Source organism: Oncorhynchus nerka, linkage group LG9a, assembly GCF_034236695.1.
Source record: "Oncorhynchus nerka isolate Pitt River linkage group LG9a, Oner_Uvic_2.0, whole genome shotgun sequence".
NCBI lineage: Eukaryota > Metazoa > Chordata > Actinopteri > Salmoniformes > Salmonidae > Oncorhynchus > Oncorhynchus nerka.
The window spans coordinates 12716969-12741068 of NC_088404.1; the positions used below are offsets into that span (position 1 = coordinate 12716969).

Sequence of the window (24100 nt, forward strand, 5' to 3'; positions counted from 1 at the left end):
CTCCTAGCTCACGCCCGTTAGCCAATCCGGTTCCAAATGTAATGCAAACAACTAACCCGGTTCACCCGGGCCATTAATCCAATTCCCCTCAGTGGGCTGATAGTGGCAGGTGATAAATAGCCAATTGTAGGTCAGATCAAAGACCGCGTGATCATTGTTTTCCTCTGTTTTTTGTTGTTGTCAGTGGATTAAAACTGTCGAGTCGAATGACCCCAACACATACCGAGAAGCTTGTTGTGAACCGTGTTTACATGTTCGTTTGATTTCGCTGTTACGAGAGTCAATGAATTCTTCAGATTTCCACCAACCGTCATCAAGAAACTGGTATGTTATCATAGCCTGGCTAGACTGTTACATTTAGATAGCTACGGTTACCCGTTTAGTGTCTGTTTCTGGAATACCGGTAGCTAGCAATTCTAGCTAAGTAGCTGTTGTTGTAAACTAGCTAATGTTCATGCATAGATTGCCTAATTCCCCAGGTTTAATAAAAAAAGTGCTATAGATATGGTTGTAATCCAGTGGGATAACACATCTACAACATGGTGATTTAACGTATTAGCTGCGGCTAGCTAGCACACATTGGTCATTGGGTGCATTTGCAGTTATGCAATCGACAGGCTAGCGCCACTAGTAAGCCATCCGGATAACAGCCGCCTATCTCAGAGCTGGCCTTACCAGATAGTTACATGCATCTCCAATATGTTTTAAACTACACAGTACCTCTTTAGTCATGCTTATTTTTGTATTATTGTTCACCAGCTTCATGAAGGAATAAACAAATGAAAGCTGCCTTCCGAGACCAAGAGGGATGTCTCTGAGATGTGTTCCAGATTCTTGTGTGCTCAAAGTAAGCAGAGCAGCGAACTTCTGGCATACACAAGGTCAACGAGCAGCATCACTTCCATTGTCTTCTCAACAACACCCTCCTTGTAGGTTTGATGTCCGAGCAGGCCTGAGCCACAAAGTTGGCTTTCTCAGCTGGAAGTATACCCACAGCACAAAAAGTAGAATTCGCAATAAGATATGGCTCTCCAGAGCTAGTCAGATAAGACACAGGCTTGGCCTCCACACCAGTGTCTACTACTTAAATACATCCACCTCACGCTGGTCCACTGGTCTCAGCCACACCATGTCGCGCTTCAGGAGCACCCTGGACTCCGTCTCCAAGGCGGTGAGCGGGTCACACGCTGAGCTCCTCTCCAAGATAGCCCGGCTCAAAGCCAAACCCAAACAGAAGGCCATTGAGGCTGGCAAAGTGTTGGAAGCCAACCCGGAGATGGGGCTAACACCACAGGGTCATGGTACTGTAGGGTACCCAGCTCTAACCCCAGCCCCAGCTCTAACCCCAGCCCCAGTTCCTGCCTATACCTCCGCTAACACCACTGTTAATGCTAATGCACCTTCTCCAATCCCTGCCTCGGTGTCTGCCCCTAGTCCTCCACCTACTACAGCCACTGCTTCTACACACACACCTACTCTATCTCCAACACTTACACCTACTCCATATCTTACACCTGGCCCTACTCCTGGCATTACCGCCAGCGCCCCTCCCATTGCCACCCCTCGCCCCAACATTGCCAGGGCAAATGCTGCTGTCTCAGGCCCCAGTATCCAGGAAGTCAGACAGAGGAGGGTGCAGCGTGCAGCCACAGCATCCATTGTCACAACCACTGTGGCCACCAACGGGACCACAAACGGGACCACCAAAAGGCTGGAGCAGGTCAGATCACCACTACCAACAGAGAGTAGTGCACCTGAGAGAGCCACCACCACAGTCTCCCAACAGACCACAACACAACTCTTCCATCCCAGCTCCTTCTCAGTTAACCTGGATGAGACCTACAACTACCTGTCCCACCACGTGAACTCGTACTTCAGCAACATAACAAAGTCTGATGAGGATAAAGAGCATAACACAGACCGTGGTTCCACTGCTGCACCTGTAAGTTCCCCATCTTCTAAAAAGGGTATCGGCCGTTACCTATCCTACTCTGGTGACACTGTACAGGCCTTTGTAGGGAGCTACATTGCTCCCCTGGTCCCCAGGTTTAGCAGGGCAGCTGCTGAACCCAAGAGTGCTGCTGTAGAGCAGAAGAGGCTGAAGGCACAAGAGACAGGGGCAAAGCCATGGCAAGGAGAGGTGGCGGTGAATACGGAACAGAAGGCTGCTGAGGAGAGGGCCAAGAGACTGCTGCTCCAAAGAGAGAAGGTAGGCCTACATTATCGTGTCTGTCAAGGGTCTGACTGTTAGGAATCATGTTGAAAAGCAATGCAACCTGTTGAAGCATGACAGACCAGGTGAATTCAGGTGAAGCTGTGATCCCTTATTGATGTCACTTTTTAAATCTACTTCAATCAGTGTAGATGAAGGGGAGGAGATGGGTTAAAGAAGGATTTTTAAGCCTTGAGACAATTGAGACATGGATTGTCTGTGTGTGCCATTCAGAGGGTGAATGGGCGAAACAAAAGATTACGTGCCTTTGAACGGGATATGGTAGTAAGTGCAAGGCGCACCGGTTTGTCAATAACTAGTTTTTTGTCCTACTGTGGCCTGTTGTTTTCATATCAATACAACAACATACACAGGCAAAGTACACCTGTTTACTAGGTTGTCGATTCCAGAAAACTCACAGGGTTATTTTTGAAGAGGGATTCTAGGAACCCCTCTATCTAGCACACTGTGCCACTGTCACATCATACATTGGAGTCACAACTGGTGGGACATATGAGTCCTGGCAACGTTCCACCACAGGCTATACCCTCCATATACAACTATGTCATGTAGGCATCAATGGAGGCTGCTGAGGGGAGGACGGCTCATAATAATGGCTGGAACAGAGCGAATGGAATGGCATCAAACACATGGAAACCATGTGTTTAATGTATTTGATCCACCACTTATTCTGCTCCAGCCGTTACCATGAGCCCGTCCTCCCTACTTATTCTACTCCAGTCGTTACCATGAGCCCGTCCTCCCTACTTATTCTGCTCCAGTCGTTACCATGAGCCCGTCCTCCCCACTTATTCTACTCCAGTCGTTACCAGGAGCCCGTCCTCCCTACTTATTCTACTCCAGTCGTTACCATGAGCCCGTCCTCCCTACTTATTCTACTCCAGTCGTTACCAGGAGCCCGTCCTCCCTACTTATTCTACTCCAGTCGTTACCAGGAGCCAGTCCTCCCTACTTATTCTACTCCAGTCGTTACCATGAGCCCGTCCTCCCCTCTTATTCTACTCCAGTCGTTACCAGGAGCCCGTCCTCCCTACTTATTCTGCTCCAGTCGTTACCAGGACCCCATACTCCCTACTTATTCTGCTCCAGTCATTACCATGAGCCCGTCCTCCCTACTTATTCTACTCCAGTCGTTACCAGGAGCCAGTCCTCCCTACTTATTCTGCTCCAGTCGTTACCAGGAGCCCGTCCTCCCTACTTGTTCTACTCCAGTCGTTACCATGAGCCCGTCCTCCCTACTTATTCTGCTCCAGTCGTTACCAGGAGCCTGTCCTCCCTACTTATTCTACTCCAGTCGTTACCAGGAGCCTGTCCTCCCTACTTATTCTACTCCAGTCGTTACCATGAGCCCGTCCTCCCTACTTATTCTACTCAAATCAAATTTATTTATATAGCCCTTCGTACATCAGCTGATATCTCAAAGTGCTGTACAGAAACCCAGCCTAAAACCCCAAACAGCAAGCAATGCAGGTGTAGAAGCACGGTGGCTAGGAAAAACTCCCTAGAAAGGCCAAAACCTAGGAAGAAACCTAGAGGAACCAGGCTATGTGGGGTGGCCAGTCCTCTTCTGGCTGTGCCAGGTGGAGATTATAACAGAACATGGCCAAGATGTTCAAATGTTCATAAATGACCAGCATGGTCCAATAATAATACGGCAGAACAGTTGAAACTGGAGCAGCAGCACGGTCAGGTGGACTGGGGACAGCAAGGAGTCATCATGTCAGGTAGTCCTGGGGCATGGTCCTAGGGCTCAGGTCCTCCGAGAGAGGGAAAGAGAGAAGGAGAGAATTAGAGAACGCACACTTAGATTCACACAGGACACCGAATAGGACAGGAGAAGTACTCCAGATATAACAAACTGACCCCAGCCCCCCGACACATAAACTACTGCAGCATAAATTACTGGAGGCTGAGACAGGAGGGGTCAGGAGACACTGTGGCCCCATCCGAGGACACCCCCAGACAGGGCCAAACAGGAAGGGTATAACCCCACCCACTTTGCCAAAGCACAGCCCCCACACCACCAGTCGTTACCAGGAGCCCATCCTCCCCTCTTAAAATGCCAGCGACCTCCTGTGGTAGGAGAAGAAATCCTCTTAACATTCGAGACATATATAGATGATTTATGGTTTTTCTTACAAAATAAACTGTTTCAGGCTTATCGACCGGTCATTTTAGAAAAAACACCCCTAAATACATGTCAAATGCAAATGTAGGTAGGTTGTGTCTGAGTTATTGACATCATGGCTAAATCAGTCAATAATAAATGAGGTATTAGATAAGCCAGACTTAACTGTTGTGGTGATTGAGAAAGTGTCTAACCTGTGTGTGATCTGTTCCTAGATCATAGCTAGGCTGAGCGTGGACAACCGGACCCGGTCCCTGGTGAAGGCGTTAAACCGAGCGTCTGATGTCAGGGTCTACATCAACAGAGTGGAGGAGCTCAGCTTTCATCTACTGGAGTTTCCAGAGACCCGCGGGGTGGCTGTCAAGGTGGGCTGGCTGACTGCTGTAAAGGCCCATCGTTTCAGCGTCATAAAGTCAATGTTTCAGTAATGTGGATTTGATTTGAATGGAAGGGTGAAAAAATGGCATTATTTACTGCTGATCAGTAGTTTGGAAACATGCGCGCACACACACACACTAACAACTATCTCTCCATCCTGATCAATTCTTCACCTTAATCTTTCCCCTCAGATATGCAGTACAGCAGGGTTTCTCTGCATACAGAATCATGTTGTCTGGTGAGAATATCTGGGGCGGCTGTTCTGTTTTTCTTACTCTTTGGGGTTCTGTCCAAATGGTACCGTATTCTCTATATAGTGTACTACGTTTGACCAGGGCACGTCCTTAAGCTCTCTGACTTGCTAAATGTCAACTGTTGCTACGGCTAGAGGCGAAAGAAACACATACCTGTGTAGGCGAGGTGCTGGCTAGCGGAGTAGAACACGTGGAAAGGACAAGGAGAGCAACATACTCTAGGAGATGCAATCATTAAATAACCTAATAACCAACGTTTCCACGCTGATGAAACATTGGTTATTGAAATGATGGAATCTGAGCTCCTATAGTGTCCGGCTCTCCTTTTCTTTTCCAACTTTTGCTATGACCACAGCTTAGCCAACATAGTGCTTGTATAAAAGAAAGTCATTAATTGAGAGAACTGTTCCTATATTTTTATTTTATTTTTTTACCTTTATTTAACTAGACAAGTCAGTTAAGAACAAATTCTTATTTTCAATGACGGCCTAGGAACAGTAGGTTAACTGCCTGTTCAGGGGCAGAACGACAGATCTCGACGACCTTGTCAGCTTGGGTGTTTGAACTTGCAACCTTCCGGTTACTAGTCCAACGCTCTAACCACTAGGCTACCCTGCCGCCCCAGGTTTGTATGTGGGCCTATACACTGAGTGACAAAACATTAGGAACACCTTCCTAATATTGAGTTAGACCTCAGAACAGCCTCAATTCCTCCGGGCATGGACTCTCTAAGTGTTGAAAGCGTTCCACAGGGATGCTGGCCCATGTTGACTCCAATGTTTCCCTCAGTTGTGTCAAGTTGGCTGGATGTCCTTTGGGTGGTGGAACATGCTTTATACACACAGGAAGCTGTTGAGCTTGAAAAACCCAGCAGCTTGGCAGTTCTTGACACACTCAGACCGGTGCGCCTGGCACCTACTATCATACCCCATTCTAAGGCACTTTAATTTTCTGTCTCGTCCGTTCACCCTCTGAATGGCACACATACAGAATACGTCTCAAGACTTAAAAATCCTTCTTTAACCTGTCTCCTCCCCTTCATCTACACAGATTGAACTGAATTTAACAGGTGACATCAATATGCGATCATAGCTTTTACCTGGTCAGTCTGTCATGGAAAGAGCAGGTGTTCCTAATGTTTTGTACACTCAGTGTATGTTCCCTTATCATCATACAGGTTATTTACATTACACATACCCGTATCTGTAGGGACTGTCCCATTGGACAACTTAACCCAAGGCCATTGTTTCTGGCCTGAGGAAACATTGGTTAACCTCGTCAACAGCGATCAAGTGAGGATACAGAAGTGTTTTTTTAAAGTCTGTTCAGTTACAGTATAGTTATGTCAATCCACTGGTCACTGATGTTGCTTGCTATTTCCTCTGACCTCTAAGGTGTTGTTTGTATTAAGGTCAATGTGTGTGTATGCTGGAGGCATGACTTCTGTTCCACAGGAGTCATATGTACTAAAATGCGTACCCTACTGTATGCTGGAGGCATGACGTCTGTTCCACAGGGGTCATATGTTCTAAAATGCGTACCCTACTGTATGCATGCCACTCGCTGTACTCTGTTGCTTTGGATAAAAGCTTCTGCTAAGTTTGCCGACCTTTTTTAGTACCAGGGACTGGCAAGCTATAGTTCCTTGTACCTTGGGGGCAGGTTTGGGGTACATTTTTTAAATTTTCACTTTTCACAGTAAATTCATGAAGTAAACTTACATTCCAATTCTCTGCCACGGTTATCTGAGAAGAATGTGCAATTTCAGCGTAGTTCCTGAATTGACTGATTTGAAAACCACTTGCATTAGTTCTAGAACTGACCGTATGGGTGTCAGTGACGTTAACTATATATTGTTATATCTTGCTGTGTGTGTGTGGCGCTCAGGAGAAGGCGATCCCGTGCCTACTGCGTCTCCGCCAGGCTGAGGACCCGTCTCTGAAGGCAGCAGTCAGGGAGGCCCTCACGCTGGTGGGATACACCAACCCTGTCAAGGGCCAGGGAATCAGGGTCCTGTCCATCGACGGAGGGGGAACCAGGTACAGTAGTGTGTGTGTGTGTGTGTGTGTGAAGGAAAGAGGGTAGCATTTGAGGGGGGAAAGGTACAGTAGTGTGTGTGTGAAGGAAAGAGGGTAGCATTTGAGGGGGGAAAGGTACAGTAGTGTGTGTGTGAAGGAAAGAGGGTAGCATTTGAGGGGGGAAAGGTACAGTAGTGTGTGTGTGAAGGAAAGAGGGTAGCATTTGAGGGGGGAAAAGGAACATAAGAGACCTAGTAAGAGCGTTAGGAAGACTGTTTTGCCATCGCGTTCAAGTTATCCAATGTTCTCCATTTGAATGTGTGCGGCACTGGCGGATGTTATTATCAGTGTTATTACTTCGACTCCACTCACTTTTACATCCCGTAGACAATCTATATTAGTGCTCTTCATGGTGTGTGTGTGTTTTCTACTGTCCAGGGGACTGATTGCCCTTCAGACTCTGCAGAAACTGGAAGCCCTGACGGGAAAACCCATCTACCAACTGTTTGATTACATCTGTGGTGTCAGCACAGGTATGTTGCATTGTCCTCCTAACCTACTTCATCTCTGGCTAATAGTGTGTGTTTGTGAGGGCAGCTTGCAGGGTGGATCATTCTAAACAGAGCAGTGCTCACTGCTCCTCCCAGTCTGTTCTGTACTGGGACTGTACTGGGACCCATGGCTGACTCGGGTTCCTGCTCTGCTCAGTCCCCGTGGCTGACTCGGCTTCCTGCACTGCTCAGTCCCCGTGGCTGACTCGGCTTCCTGCACTGCTCAGTCCCCGTGGCGGACTCGGGTTCCTGCTCTGCTCAGTCCCCGTGGCGGACTCGGGATTCCTGCTCTGCTCAGTCCCGGGGCTGACTCGGGTTCCTACTCTGCTCAGTCCCCGTGGCGGACTCGGGTTCCTGCTCTGCTCAGTCCCGGGGCTGACTCGGGTTCCTGCTCTGCTCAGTCCCGGGGCTGACTCTGGTTCCTGCTCTGCTCAGTCCCCGTGGCGGACTCGGGTTCCTGCTCTGCTCAGGCCTCTCAGTCCACAACCCTGCACTGCATGCCAGGACACAGGCATTATGGAACATTAGGGGGCCTGAATGGTAAATGGATGTCAAATCTTTACTCTTGTTGTCATTTTCTTTTGTACTGTCGTGGGCAAGCTCTTAATTCAGCAGATCTCCTCTTTTATTTCAGACTTGATTAATGGTCTCCAGTTTATATAATACAAGAAGGTAGATGACTGGAGTATTTTGAGTGCCAGAGAAGGAAAACATTTTTTATGGCATAATTGTGTATAGTTTTTTTCCTTGTTTATTTATTCCCAGTAGCGGAAAAAGAAGATTAAACATTACATAAATAGAACAGCTATTGAATGATTTGACTATACCTTATCAAACCTACATAATCTACTGGCAGTTGTCATGTTTTCTGTTGTTTATTTATATATATATATATATGACAACTTTTTATTTAACTAGGCAAGTCGGTTAAGAACACATTCTTAATTACAATGACGGCCAAACCCGGATGACGTTGGGCCAATTGTGCGCCGCCCTATGGGACTCCTAATTACGGCCGGTTGTGATACAGCCTGGATTCGAACCAGGGTGTCTGTAGTGACGCCTCAAGCATTCCGATGCAGTGCCTTAGACCTCTACGCCACTTGGGAGCCCCAATATAATATTGTAGTACTCTCAACCACCACATGGTGGTGCTGTTTACCATAACCCCCTGCTCCTCCTCTCAAGGTCCATCATGGCCTGACCATTTCTCTCATTTTAGGAAGCCTAATGCTTTCCCTCTCACAAAGCGCTACCCTACAGCTGCCACCAAACCTCTATCTTCCCCGGCCATGCTCTCTGTCTGTCTGTCTGTCTGTCTCCCCCTCTCCGTATCCATTGTCCCTGATCCTCTCCTGTTGGAGGAAGCCAGCCTAGCCCTGGGCTCTCTGAAGGTCTGTGTGCGTGTGTGAGACGGCTGGCCAGTGTGTTAGTCAAGGTAATCCCCTCCACCTGATGAGCTAAGTAATGTGCATACTTTAACATTAAGGATTACTTTAACATTAAGGACAGCCACCACGTTTGGAGTTGGCTGCCCGTCTCGCTCTGGGCACGATGATCTGGCTGGCTGGCACACCCTGGTTTCACCCTGCCATGCCAGTTTTGGGACAGGGGCCTGTCTTCTTGGATAGTGGCTGGCAGCAGCTGCCCCAATGCTGGGGGGTGGGTGGGGGACATCCTCTCCCCAGGCAGGGTTTAGGTCCCAGAGAGAGTTCAGCAGGAAGGCAGGCACAGATTTGGGTTAGGATGGAGCTGCCGTTAGTAGATAGGTTGGTGTTGTGGCGCTGCTAGCATGCGGCCTGGGTCAGGTGACTGGTGATGGGTGTGGGAAATGCTACTGGAGAAACAGCGAGAGATGGGGTTCGTGGTTTGGCTGTTAGCGGAAGTGTCTACAGGGCAGGAGACTGTCTCCTGCCCTGTAGACAAGACAGTCTTGTCATGTACATCACTATCCCCGTGGTCATAGCTAGTGTCATTATATGGCTGTGGTCCTGTGGACGCTAGCAGTGATCTGCTTGTCACTGTGGTTGGTTCATTGGTGGCCATTTTAATCTCAGCCAGTGTCTGTGGATGGATCATCCCTGGGTAATGATACCCATAACGGATGATCCTACAGGCAGTTAGCCTCCATCCAGTTTGCCTCTTGCTCCGTAAGCCCCAGACCCTGATACTATTTGAGTGTTTCCTCTAGCGTGTCTGGGCTGCCAGATGTGCGTGCTTTTCTGTTTTGGGACTATTCTGTTGGACAGTTAAGCCTGGCAAGCTCAGTTCATCACAGCTGTAGTTGAGATGATTTTTAATTACAATTTGAACCCAGGTCTGCCCCTGGTCCAGGGACGACTGGAAGAATGAGATTTACGTTGTGGCCTCCCTTTGTCAGACAGCAGCTCTGAAACCTTGTTGAGGGATTCTCAACACCATCCATTTTGGATTTCTAGCAGCCATATATTTTTCAACTGTGCTGTGATGCTTCGCAAAAGTACTGAACCTTTCTATTCTCATAATTATTATATTATTGATCGCTTGACTTTTCAAATCACCCAGTATTGCTATCTGCAGTGTTAGTTCTAGGTAAATGTTGCAACTCTTCTTCCTGGACCTGTGACCAAAAACGAGCTACATATGGACAGTACCAAAATAAATGATCTAATGACTGCCTCCTCGCTACAAAATCTGCAGAGCTGGGAACATTGTATCCCACACATATATATTATTTTGGTTGCAATAATTTTGTATAATTTAAATTGAAAAATTAGAACTTTTGAATCTGGTGTTTTGCGTTTCAATTCATAATCTATGTGCCATGGAATCGGTACATCGAAAATCTCTTTCCAAATATTTAGCAATTTATATGGTACAGCTGTCAATGTTTTTGGTCCTTAAATGAAACTGATAATTTATATATATATCACACACATCATAGTCTTTAATGTAGGGCCGTCAGACAAGTTCCTTACTCCCCCCCCCCCCCCCCCTCCTCTACTTGCCTCTTCCATTTCTGTGGTAATGCTGCAATTAGTTGGTTGTAATATAAGGGTTAGGATTTGTTTTATAGTCTATAACGGGGGGTAGGGTTTGTTTTGTAGTCTATAACGGGGGTAGGGTTTGTTTTGTAGTCTATATAACGGGGGGTAGGGTTTGTTTTGTAGTCTATATAACGGGGGTAGGGGTTGTTTTGTAGTCTATATAACGGGGGTAGGGGTTGTTTTGTAGTCTATATAACGGGGGTAGGGGTTGTTTTGTAGTCTATATAACGGGGGTAGGGGTTGTTTTGTAGTCTATATAACGGGGGTAGGGGTTGTTTTGTAGTCTATATAACGGGGGTAGGGGTTGTTTTGTAGTCTATATAACGGGGGTAGGGGTTGTTTTGTAGTCTATATAACGGGGGTAGGGGTTGTTTTGTAGTCTATATAACGGGGCCTAGGGGTTGTTTTGTAGTCTATATAACGGGGCCTAGGGGTTGTTTTGTAGTCTATATAACGGGGCCTAGGGGTTGTTTTGTAGTCTATATAACGGGGCCTAGGGGTTGTTTTGTAGTCTATATAACGGGGCCTAGGGGTTGTTTTGTAGTCTATATAACGGGGCCTAGGGGTTGTTTTGTAGTCTATATAACGGGGGGTAGGGGTTGTTTTGTAGTCCATAACGGGGGGTAGGATTTTTCCATGTCTCTCCTCAGGTCTCAATATGAAAATGTGTTGGTGTTATTGGACTAACAAACAAATAATACTTTTTAAAGTGTACATTCTTTGTCCTCCGTGTGTGGCTAAATATCCTCCTGTTCTCGCTCTCTGTCAGGTTCCATCCTGGGCTTCATGCTGGGTGTGTTCCAGATCCCTCTAAATGAGTGTGAGGTGCTCTACAGGAAGCTGGGTTCTGACGTCTTCAAGCAGAACGTCATCGTGGGAACCGTCAAGATGGGCTGGAGCCACGCCTTCTACAACTCCGAGACCTGGGAGAACATTCTCAAGTTGGTATTTAATATAATGGAATAGATTAACTTCATGAATTAAGAACAGCACCGCAGATCAATTCCTCTCAAAGCTCATTGGTGGAGATGAACAAAGGTCCCTTCCTCTGACTTCCTCCAATGAGCTTTGAGGGGAATGGAGGAAGCAAGGATTTTAAGGCTACTAACTTGTTCAGACACAGCCCCAGACTAAGCTCTCCTTTCATTTTCTCCCACAGAGAAAAAATGGGCTCTGATCTGATGGTGGAAACATCAAGAAACCCCAAATGCCCAAAGGTGAGTTTTTCTAACATGGCGTGACTAACAGTGTGGAGCTGGCAAACAGACACAGACACACCCTCACGGTTGCTGAGGGAGGAGCATTGAAAAGGAAGTCCCTCCGTCTCTTAATAATGAGGTCAATGAGAAAGCCTCTGGCCATCGTCTCACTGGCTGGCTGGAACCATTTCTATCACACACACACACACTGCTGCAGCTCCGGTGGCTAGGCTGACACAGAATCCACACATTCTCTAGTTCCATGTACGACAGCCAGGCTGAGGCTAGGCAGTGAAATAATAATGAGGTTTTTGGTAAGGATTACACTGTGTGTCAGAATACGTGCTTGTCTGTGGTGTTATTAGGCTTTTATAACATCTGATTGTGTAATGACTAACAGTTGTATAGATTTTATTTCAATGGGTCCTCAGAGCATTACTGTGTTCTAAGGTATTTTTATGGCTCTAAATGTTGTCACTATATGTCATATAACTTCCATAGTAGTGCATTTGTGTTCTGTTTTTAATTGTCATATTTAATGTATATGACACCCTCCCTGTATCTCTTGTGGGGATTAAGTGGATACAGCAACACATTCTATTAATGCCACTCTTCTTCAATTCATGGTTATGTACATTGACCTTTTTAAATCACCAGCAGCTTATCAAATGGGGCCAAGTAGGGAATAAAAATAAATAAAATCTCATGTACCCTCTTACCACCAGATAGCAGCAGTGAGTACCATCGTGAACAGGGGCACTCCTCTGAAGGCCTATGTGTTCAGGAACTATAACCTTCAGCCAGGGGTGCGCTCCCACTACCTGGGGGGCTGTGAACACAAGCTGTGGCAGGCCATCAGAGCGTCCTCCGCTGCCCCAGGGTACTTCCAGGAGTTTGCCCTGGGACACGACCTTCACCAGGTAAGACGAGTTTTAGAAATCCTAATTCTTTGCCCCTCACAATGCTCTACACTACAGCTGCCACCAATACTCCATATCTTCCCTGGCCTCTCTCTCTCCTGTCTGCCTTCCCTATTCCACATCCCTTTTCACTAATCCTCTCCAGTTAGAGGGATCCAGCACTTAGCTCTCTGACGGCCTGTGTAGTTTACTACTTAGTGTTAATATATTATACAAGGGGTGGTTCTACTCCTGAATGCTGATTGGTTATAAACCACATTCCAGCCGGTGTCTATTCTACAAGTTACCATCCAGCTAAATCTATGATGTTAAAATGCCCATTTACTCTGTTCCATCTGACTGAGCAATCCACTGTCTCATCAGCCCAGCCAGGCAATTCATAAACTTGATCTCCACTATAAAAAAACATCTAGACATTATCTCACATTTCTCTTAGACTAGTTGTTGTCCACTATAAAAACCATCTAGACATTATCTCACATTTCTCTTAGACTAGTTGTTGTCCACTATAAAACACATCTAGACATTATCTCACATTTCTCTTAGACTAGTTGTTCACTATATAAAACATCTAGACATTATCTCACATTTCTCTTAGACTAGTTGTTGTCCACTATAAAACACATCTAGACATTATCTCACATTTCTCTTAGACTAGTTGTTCACTATATAAAACATCTAGACATTATCTCACATTTCTCTTAGACTAGTTGTTGTCCACTATAAAACACATCTAGACATTATCTCACATTTCTCTTAGACTAGTTGTCCACTATAAAAAACATCTAGACATTATCTCACATTTCTCTTAGACTAGTTGTTCACTATATAAAACATCTAGACATTATCTCACATTTCTTTTAGACTAGTTGTTGTCCACTATAAATAACATCTAGACATTATCTCACATTTCTTTTAGACCAACAGTCTTCAACAGCAGAGATTTGTATCAACCTGCTGTCTGTCTCTCCGACATTTGCAACATTGTTTCAGTATTGAAATTGGATCTCCAGCTGTCCCAGAGTAATGAACATGTTGGGAGTCAGGACATGGCAGACAGCTTTACTCAGCCAGTCGAAATCATGAATCCGCATCATTTTTATGGAAACACCAAAAGACAACCGGTGAAACGAAGTGCAGCTTCAGTTCTCAGTCTTACCAGCTTCAGTTCTCAGTCTTACCAGCTTCAGTTCTCAGTCTTACCAGCTTCAGTTTGAAGTGGTTGTGTTAGCTGTGTTGTTGGCTAACTCCTCCTCCTGAAGAGAGAGCACATTTTCTATGCCAGGTGAAATCACGCATCACTAGCTCATTGTTATGTATGTATCAAAATCAACATAACTAGAAAACAGCTTAAACATATACAGCTACTTTGTTATTTTGGCTGCACTGTTTGACATGACTGTAAATGAGCTGTAGTTGACTTAACAAGCAAGTGATAGGAACGTTACCAGCCAGTATGGAAATGGACCATTTAGAACAAACTGCTTGGGTCGCGTACAAAGATGCAGAACATAAAGACTGAACGACTGGGTACAGAACATAAAGACTGAACGACTGGGTACAGAACATAAAGACTGAACGACTGGGTACAGAACATAAAGACTGAACGACTGGGTACAGAACATAAAGACTGAACGACTGGGTACAGAACAGAAGGACTGAACGACTGGGTACAGAACATAAAGACTGAACGACTGGGTACAGAACATAAAGACTGAACGACTGGGTACAGAACATAAAGACTGAACGACTGGGTACAGAACATAAAGACTGAACGACTGGGTACAGAACATAAAGACTGAACGACTGGGTACAGAACATAAAGACTGAACGACTGGGTACAGAACATAAAGACTGAACGACTGGGTACAGAACATAAAGACTGAACGACTGGGTACAGAACATAAAGACTGAACGACTGGGTACAGAACATAAAGACTGAACGACTGGGTACAGAACATAAAGACTGAACGACTGGGTACAGAACAGAAGGACTGAACGACTGGGTACAGAACATAAAGACTGAACGACTGGGTACAGAACATAAAGACTGAACGACTGGGTACAGAACAGAAGGACTGAACGACTGGGTACAGAACAGAAGGACTGAACGACTGGGTACAGAACATAAAGACTGAACGACTGGGTACAGAACATAAAGACTGAACGACTGGGTACAGAACATGATGACTGAACGACTGGGTAAAGAACATGATGACTGAACGACTGGGTACAGAACATGATGACTGAACGACTGGGTCGCGTCTCTGGCAACCGAACCAATAGTACGAACGACCAGCCAGGTTGGCTAGCAACCCTAGATTTGTGTCGGGACTATAGCTTGTGGAAGGATGAAATAGTATGAACAAATTCATCAAAATATATATATATATATATATATCAAAAAAAAAAAATATATATATATATATATTTTTTTACCCCCTTTTTCTCCCCAATTTCGTGGTGTCCAATTGTAGTCGTTACAGTCTTGTCTCATCGCTACAACCCCCGTACGTGCTCGGGAGAGACAAAGATCGAGAGCCATGTGTCCTCTGAAACACAATCCAACCAAGCCGCACTGTTTCTTAACACAGCGCGCATCCAACCCGGAAGCCAGCCGCACCAATGTGTAGGAGGAAGCACTGTGTGCCTAGCGACCTGGTCAGCGTGCACTGCGCCCGGCCCGCCACAGGAGGCACTATTGTGCGATGAGACCTCCCTAACCCGGACGACACTCGGCCAATTGTGCGACAGAGCCTGGGCTCGAACCCAGAGTCTCTGGTGGCACAGCTAGCACTGCATCGTGCCTTGGTCCACTGCGTTACCCGGGAGGCCCCAAAATAATGTTTTTAATGAAAATATGGAAGTCATTATTTTAATATGGTAACCATTGTATAAAAGTGATAATGCCCTCAGCCGATGTTTGGAGGATGTACTGTCACGGTTTGCCGGCGCTCGACTTTGTTTCGGGCCTAACACCTGTGCCAATATATCCTCCAAACCTGCTTCTCGGGCATTACCACTTAAATAATGTATACCACTTAATGCAAAGTGACATAGGCCTACAGCACAGCAAGTTTTCTGCATAAATGTTTTCTAGTGAATGTGATTTGCACCAGAACCTTGGTGTTGCTACCTCCACATCAACTGAGTCATACAGGACCAAGGCTCTAACACGGTCAGTATGGACGGGGGTTGATGTAGGCGTTGGAACAGGATTATTCATGGTAGAATACGTCAGGATGTGTCCTTCACAGCAGCAGCCAGTATTTAAAGGACTGAGGTTCTTTTATGTCCTTCCTCCAGTGTGTTTCTACTTCACATTATCCTGTATCATCCCAATCTCCTCAACACACTTCAGGAGTTGTGTTTTAATGTGAAAACCATCAGCGCGGTAAAATGGAGGAGCTCCACCCCTCTCCCATCAGTGTTTGTTTGTTTCCAGACAGGTCCATTTAGATGGAGAGCAGGAAGAGTCGGTCAAACTAAGGGTTTGGTACCCTATCCCCTAAATAGTGCACTACTTTTGACCGGAGTCCTATTAGTGTAGTGCATAGGAAATAGGGTGGTGTTTGAGACGCAAGTCTGCCTGAGATACTTAACGTCAATATCCATTCTAAATGGGCATCTAAAGACTCATGCCATTAGACAGGAGAAGAGCACTGCAACAGCAAATACCTACATCCTGACTCCTCTCAGCTATTTTACTGATCAATAATATTATATCCTCTCTTCCGCCCACACACACACAGTGCTGGGTGGGGCTTATTCATCAGGAAGCCCATCTGGCTGGCTCCTAGAGACATCAGATCATGTCTCTCTTCAACCCCAGGTGAATGACGTGTGGGGTTTCATGTCTGCCTGGGCTTGACATCTCATAATGTAATCCTGGCAATATCCTCCCATTTTGGCTTAGGAAACACACACACACACATTTTACATCAAAGGTGGAATCCCGTGCTCCCACACTCTTAATTGGAATTGGTGTAAGTTCTCTAGGTGAGTGGGGAACTCTCTGGCTGGGATATGAAATAGAATGGTTGATGACCCCGCTACTTCCTGGTCTCATCTTTCCCAGAGACACACACACTACATATACATACTCCTCATCCCACACTGTCTGACTGCTACATCAGCCTCGTTAAAATCCAGAAGCAAGCAGACAACCTCCATTATGGATGTTTGTCAAGTCTCTGCTAGTTGCTTTCTAACTGGGGAAAGCTCTCACCGCTCGCTGGGAAAGTGGGACACCATAAATGTAAAAACGACACCTGGGTTTCAACAAGGTCTAGTTATCCATTCTACTACTTCTGCTGTGAAGAAAAACTGAAATCTAACATGTTTAAATTGAAGCTGTGAATTTGATGAATTACATTAGCCAACATTGCCGTTATACATGTGGTTGTGAAGTTATTAGGTTGTGTATTTACATTGGAGTAAGATTACATCATGACATCATCTTTCATCATTTCTCCAGTCCAATAAGCAATATTTAGAAGCCCACCAGCAGTCCGATATCCTTCTTTTGGTCGAGTGGATGTTTTTCTGAAGCGAAGAGTCTGCACAACATGGCGTCTGTGTGTGTGTGTGATGTCAGAATTCCCCAGTGAGGGAGTCATAGGTCGCCCTTCCGTTACCTCTCAACCCCGAAACAATCGCCGCCTTGTGTCGAAAGTGCCATAAAACAGCCATGTGCTGAATGAACGCCGGGAAATTCTGGAATTCTCAAGCAACCGTTTCAAGATCGTTTTGATTGGACTTTAATTTCTTTCCAGATTCCGCAGCCCTGGAATGGTGGACATTTTAAGCTCTAACTGACAGGATTCTGATTTTAGAACTGTGGTAAACAACAGTGGCTACAGCGCTATTACATCACAACACACTACAACCATAGAGAGAATGCCTCTCCGGTGGAGGAAGACAAGAGGGAGGAGCCATGCCTCATTGAAGCTGCCATTATCCCGCTGAAGACCACAGAACTAGAAGACTTCGGAAATTGACGAAGGATACCAGGATGCCAGCCAGGGAATGCATGGAGAACTGAAGAATGATCAGCCATGACATCTCCCTTGTCGGTGGGCAGCCATGGCATCTCCCTTGTCGGTGGGCAGCCATGGCATCTCCCTTGTCGGTGGGCAGCCATGGCATCTCCCTTGTCGGTGGGCAGCCATGACATCTCCCTTGTCGGTGGGCAGCCATGGCATCTCCCTTGTCGGTGGGCAGCCATGGCATCTCCCTTGTCGGTGGGCAGCCATGGCATCTCCCTTGTCGGTGGGCAGCCATGGCATCTCCCTTGTCGGTGGGCAGCCATGACATCTCCCTTGTCGGTGGGCAGCCATGACATCTCCCTTGTCGGTGGGCAGCCATGACATCTCCCTTGTCGGTGGGCAGCCATGGCATCTCCCTTGTCGGTGGGCAGCCATGGCATCTCCCTTGTCGGTGGGTAGCCATGGCATCTCCCTTGTCGGTGGGTAGCCATGGCATCTCCCTTGTCGGTGGGCAGCCATGGCATCTCCCTTGTCGGTGGGCAGGAACGAGGTATTTTTGTGTGGCAATCTCCTCTCCCACATGGTGCTGTCCTAAACAGAGGACTCTTCACCGGCCTGGCAGAATGAACACTTCTAGTCTATACATCCACTGTCACTCACATGGATGGGAACTAAGAATGAAGCGTTTTAAGGGAAGCGCTAGAAAACGTTCAGTTAAAACCCTTTAAGATAGAGACATTTTGAGTATGTGGTTTCACCTGCTTTAAGTACCAGTGCACTACTGAAATATTGAAGATGTAAGCTATTATCTAGTATTGCTACTAAACCTGGTAGTTTTTTTTCTTTCTGTGTTGTCATTGGCCAGAAGGGATGCCATTATCAGCCTTATACTGCAGTGCTGCCTCCATAGATGAGGCAGACAGGGAGGAGGAATAGTGGAGGAGAGTGGCGAGTGGAGGAGAGTGGCGAGTGGAGGAGGGAGAGTGGAGGAGGGATAGGGGAGGAGGGATAGGGGATAAATAAGTGCTTTGTCCTCTGTCTGCTCCTCTCCTCCTCAGGACCAGCTCTCCTCCTGTGTTAAACCCTGAAGGAACATGGAGCTTTTCCACCAGGCTATTGTCCAACTCCTGTACCCCTCTATTCCCTTGGAGACACCGTCTCCCTGGTATTCACACAGTCACTCTGTTACTACAGACACACAGTCACTCTGTTACTACAGACACACAGTCGCCCTGTTACTACAGACACACAGTCGCCCTGTTACTACAGACACACAGTCGCCCTGTTACTACAGACACACAGTCGCCCTGTTACTACAGACACACAGTCGCCCTGTTACTACAGACACACAGTCACTCTCTCCCCATCGGTCTCCTCTGTCTCAGACACACTACAGGAGGTGGGTGGTTCCGTAACTGGGGAGGACAGGCTCGTGGTAATGGATGGAGCGGAGTCAGTGGAATTGTATCAAATACATCAAACTCATGGGTTCTGTGTGTTGGTGCCATTCCATTAGCTCCTTTCCAGCCGTTATAATGAGCCGTCCTCCCCTCAGCAGCCTCCACTGATACACACACACACACACTACGCCACCCACCTGGTTGTGCTAGCACACTTCTTCTTTTCTACTGATCTACATCGACTGGCTGCTGTGTGAGAACCTGCCTCCCTCCATCACTCTCTGTATCCCTAAACCCTTATCCCTCACAGTACTGCCTCCATCACTCTCTGTATCCGTAACCCCCTTATCCCTCACAGTACTGCCTCCATCACTCTCTGTATCCCTAACCCCCTTATCCCTCACAGTACTGCCTCCCTCCATCACTCTCTGTATCCCTAACCCCCTTATCCCTCACAGTACTGCCTCCCTCCATCACTCTCTCTATCCCTAACCCCCTTATCCCTCACAGTACTGCCTCCATCACTCTCTGTATCCCTAACCCCCTTATCCCTCACAGTACTGCCTCCCTCCATCACTCTCTCTATCCCTAACCCCCTTATCCTTCACAGTACTGCCTCCATCACTCTCTGTATCCCTCACAGTACTGCCTCCCTCCATCACTCTCTGTATCCCTAATCCCCTTATCCCTCACAGTACTGCCTCCCTCCATCACTCTCTGTATTCCTAACCCCCTTATCCCTCACAGTACTGCCTCCCTCCATCACTCTCTGTATCCCTCACAGTACTGCCTCCCTCCATCACTCTCTGTATTCCTAATCCCCTTATCCCTCACAGTACTGCCTCCCTCCATCACTCTCTGTATTCCTAACCCCCTTATCCCTCACAGTACTGCCTCCCTCCATCACTCTCTGTAACCCTAACCCCCTTATCCCTCACAGTACTGCCTCCCTCCATCACTCTCTGTATTCCTAACCCCCTTATCCCTCACAGTACTACCTCCCTCCATCACTCTCTGTATTCCTAACCCCCTTATCCCTCACAGTACTGCCTCCCTCCATCACTCTCTGTAACCCTAACCCCCTTATCCCTCACAGTACTACCTCCCTCCATCACTCTCTGTATTCCTAACCCCCTTATCCCTCACAGTACTGCCTCCCTCCATCACTCTCTGTAACCCTAACCCCTTATCCCTCACAGTACTACCTCCCTCCATCACTCTCTGTATTCCTAACCCCCTTATCCCTCACAGTACTGCCTCCCTCCATCACTCTCTGTAACCCTAACCCCCTTATCCCTCACAGTACTACCTCTGCACCAGCCATCTCTCTGGAGTGGCTGAAATGAGATTTTCTCATAGAAATCTCTGCATTTAAAGCCGCTGTTGTAAAGCGGGCTGTCCGTCAATCACGTATTAATGCATTCATATGTGAGTTCAGTCACTTGGATCTGTATTTCCACTGATCTCCCCTGGGACATTTCTGATTAATGGACTTGGGAAATCACTTTGTTTTATTTATTATGATGGACTGTGAAAATGTGCCATATGTATATGAGGTAGCTGAATTTGACCTATTGCCTAAGAGGATGCTGTCACATGTCAGGTCACAGCAGGAGGAGAGGATAATTCACTGCACTCGGGTGGGTGGGTGGGAGAGAGACTCGATTGCCTTTCCTAACCTGAGGGCGTATTTGTCACTCCGTGTCTCTGTCTCACACAGATGAATACTTCATCCCTCTCCATTTTCTTTGTGGGATGACGACTTGGACCTCATTCTGACCCTTCTGTTCTCTCAGGTCAAAGGTCAAATAGGAGAACCAGGCTGCGTAATTACATAATCTGGCATGGAGACCTTTTGGTTTGACTTGGCCACTCATTCCTAGATGATGATGATGATGATGATGGTGACATCACACTAACACCATTGTATGTCTGTCTCGTCCTCGTTGGTGAAAGGGACTAAGGATTAGTTGTTATCTGGACGGGCGGCAGGGTAGCCTAGTGGTTAGAGCGTTGGACTAGTAACCGAAAGGTTGCAAGATCGAATCCCCGAGCTGACAAGGTACAAATCTGTCGTTCTGCCCCTGAACAGGCAGTTAACCCACTGTTCCTAGGCCGTCATTGAAAATAAGAATTTGTTCTTAACTGACTTGCCTGGTTAAATAAAAATAAATAAAAAATTGAACAGCCCGATTTATTCACTTGAGATCAGATGGATAGATATTATTATCTGCTTCAACAAACACCCTTGATTTAGCAAACCTTGTTCAATATACACGTGAATACATAGCTAAGAGTTGGTTTTATCTGGACAATTAATCAAGAGAACAGACATTCATTCACTTGATTGCATAGTAAACATGATTTTCTACCTGTTTGAGCTTAACATCCTGAGTTGAACAAGAAGACCCATGCTAAACCTTGTTCAGTATATCCGTGAGGGCCTAGCTGAATATGACCATGGAGGCTGAAGGATCTGCTCCTAACAACTAATCCTATTGTAACACACACTGGGTAGCATCCATCAAATGGTCCATAATGATTTATGTAACCTCTCCCCAATTAAACCATGTTTAAGCTTCAGTGCCAAAGGCCTTGTGGGTAAATCCAGGCAGAAGCACTGGGCTCCAGCTCGGCCGAAAGCCCCTTCGACCCCTTGGCCAAGCCTTGTCAAATGTAGGGCACTATATAGGGAATAGTGTGCCCTATGGGACGCAACCAGACGTTCTAAGAGCAGCTCCTAATGACCAGAACAGCTGACTGGAGCTGAAAAGAGAGTGTATGCAGCATGGAACACATGTACTGGACCCGGCTCTTTGGACCAGAGTTTCCCATGTGTTGTGACCACTCATCTTGGCCCTCACCCAAGGGGCTATTGACGCATAGCTGAGAGAGAGAGAGGGATAGAGGGAGGGAGGGATAGAGGGAGGGAGGGATAGAGAGAGAGAGAGGGAGGGATAGAGAGAGAGAGAGGGAGGGATAGAGAGAGAGAGAGGGAGGGATAGAGAGAGAGAGAGAGAGGGAGGGATAGAGAGAGAGAGGGAGGGATAGAGAGAGAGGGAGGGATAGAGAGAGGGAGGGATAGAGAGAGAGAGAGAGAGAGGGAGGGATAGAGAGAGAGGGAGGGATAGAGAGAGAGAGGGATAGAGAGAGGGAGGGATAGAGAGAGGGATAGAGAGAGAGGGAGGGATAGAGAGAGAGAGGGATAGAGAGAGGGAGGGATAGAGAGAGAGAGAGAGAGAGAGGGAGGGATAGAGAAAGAGAGGGAGGGATAGAGAGAGGGAGGGATAGAGAGAGGGAGGGATAGAGAGAGGGAGGGATAGAGAGAGAGAGGGAGGGATAGAGAGAGAGGGAGGGATAGAGAGAGAGGGAGGGATAGAGAGAGAGAGGGAGGGATAGAGAGAGAGGGAGGGATAGAGAGAGAGAGGGAGGGATAGAGAGAGAGAGGGAGGGATAGAGAGAGAGAGGGAGGGATAGAGAGAGAGAGGGAGGGATAGAGAGAGAGAGGGAGGGATAGAGAGAGAGGGAGGGAGGGATAGAGAGAGAGGGAGGGAGGGATAGAGAGAGAGAGGGAGGGATAGAGAGAGAGGGAGGGAGGGATAGAGAGAGAGGGAGGGATAGAGAGAGAGAGGGAGGGATAGAGAGAGAGAGAGGGAGGGATAGAGAGAGAGAGAGAGGGAGGGATAGAGAGAGGGAGGGATAGAGAGAGGGAGGGATAGAGAGAGAGGGAGGGATAGAGAGAGAGGGAGGGATAGAGAGAGAGGGAGGGAGGGATAGAGAGAGGGAGGGAGGGATAGAGAGAGGGAGGGAGGGATAGAGAGAGGGGAGGGAGGGATAGAGAGAGAGAGGGATAGAGAGAGAGAGGGAGGGATAGAGAGAGAGAGGGAGGGATAGAGAGAGGGAGGGAGGGATAGAGAGAGAGAGAGAGAGGGAGGGAGGGATAGAGAGAGAGAGAGAGAGGGAGGGATAGAGAGAGAGAGGGAGGGATAGAGAGAGAGGGAGGGATAGAGAGAGAGAGGGAGGGATAGAGAGAGAGGGAGGGATAGAGAGAGAGAGAGGGAGGGAGAGAGAGAGAGGGAGGGATAGAGAAAGAGAGAGGGAGGGATAGAGAAAGAGAGGGAGGGAGGGATAGAGAGAGAGAGAGAGAGAGAGGGAGGGAGGGATAGAGAGAGAGAGAGAGGGAGGTATAGAGAGGGAGGGAGGGATAGAGAGAGAGGGAGGGATAGAGAGAGAGGGAGGGATAGAGAGAGAGGGAGGGAGGGATAGAGAGAGGGAGGGAGGGAGGGATAGAGAGAGGGAGGGAGGGAGGGATAGAGAGAGGGGGATAGAGAGTGGGAGGGAGGGATAGAGAGAGGGAGGGAGGGATAGAGAGAGGGAGGGATAGAGAGAGGGAGGGATAGAGAGAGAGAGAGAGGGAGGGATAGAGAGAGAGAGGGAGGGATAGAGAGAGAGGGAGGGATAGAGAGGGAGGGAGGGATAGAGAGAGAGGGAGGGATAGAGAGAGAGAGGGAGGGATAGAGAGAGAGAGGGAGGGATAGAGAGAGAGAGGGAGGGATAGAGAGAGAGAGAGAGGGAGGGAGGGATGGAGGGATAGAGAGGGAGGGAGGGATAGAGAGAGGGATAGGGAGGGAGGGATAGAGAGAGGGAGGGAGGGATTGAGCGAGAGGGAGGGATGGAGAGAGAGCGAGAGGGAGAGGGGGATGGAGAGGGAGGGATGGAGCGAGAGGGATGGAGAGAGATTGTGAGGAGGAAGTTGCTAATCGGAGCTGACAAACGCTGATGCGTGAAATGACTTACTGATCACAACGCTAGATGGGAATGGGGTTCTATCTAAATCACACCCCCCTAAAAATGGCTTAGTGGAACAATGCAGATAAGCCAACAAGTCTTGGCAGTAATGGCAGCAGAATTAATTTGAAGTAGGAACTAACCGTCCCTTAAATTGTAGCTTTTTATTTTAGTTATCCTTTCATCCCGTCTCGTGTTCTTAATGGAACGTATTTCT

General features: G+C 47.3%; 1 protein-coding gene across 2 annotated transcripts in view; it reads left to right on the top strand.

Annotated features, from left to right (window-relative positions):
- LOC115115111 (calcium-independent phospholipase A2-gamma-like) overlaps positions 1 to 24100 on the top strand; it is a 36805-nt gene continuing 12705 nt past the window's right edge. Inside the window, exons 1-8 of one of the 2 annotated variants that reach the window (XM_029643595.2) lie at positions 1 to 324; positions 760 to 2209; positions 4577 to 4726; positions 6881 to 7032; positions 7450 to 7544; positions 11358 to 11529; positions 11748 to 11805; positions 12513 to 12707. In XM_029643595.2, coding sequence (XP_029499455.1) covers positions 809 to 2209; positions 4577 to 4726; positions 6881 to 7032; positions 7450 to 7544; positions 11358 to 11529; positions 11748 to 11805; positions 12513 to 12707 — 2223 coding nt within the window. In that variant the 5' untranslated portion in view covers positions 1 to 324; positions 760 to 808. The remainder of the gene's footprint in view (positions 325 to 759; positions 2210 to 4576; positions 4727 to 6880; positions 7033 to 7449; positions 7545 to 11357; positions 11530 to 11747; positions 11806 to 12512; positions 12708 to 24100) is intronic. The other variant, XM_029643594.2, reaches the window with a different exon arrangement.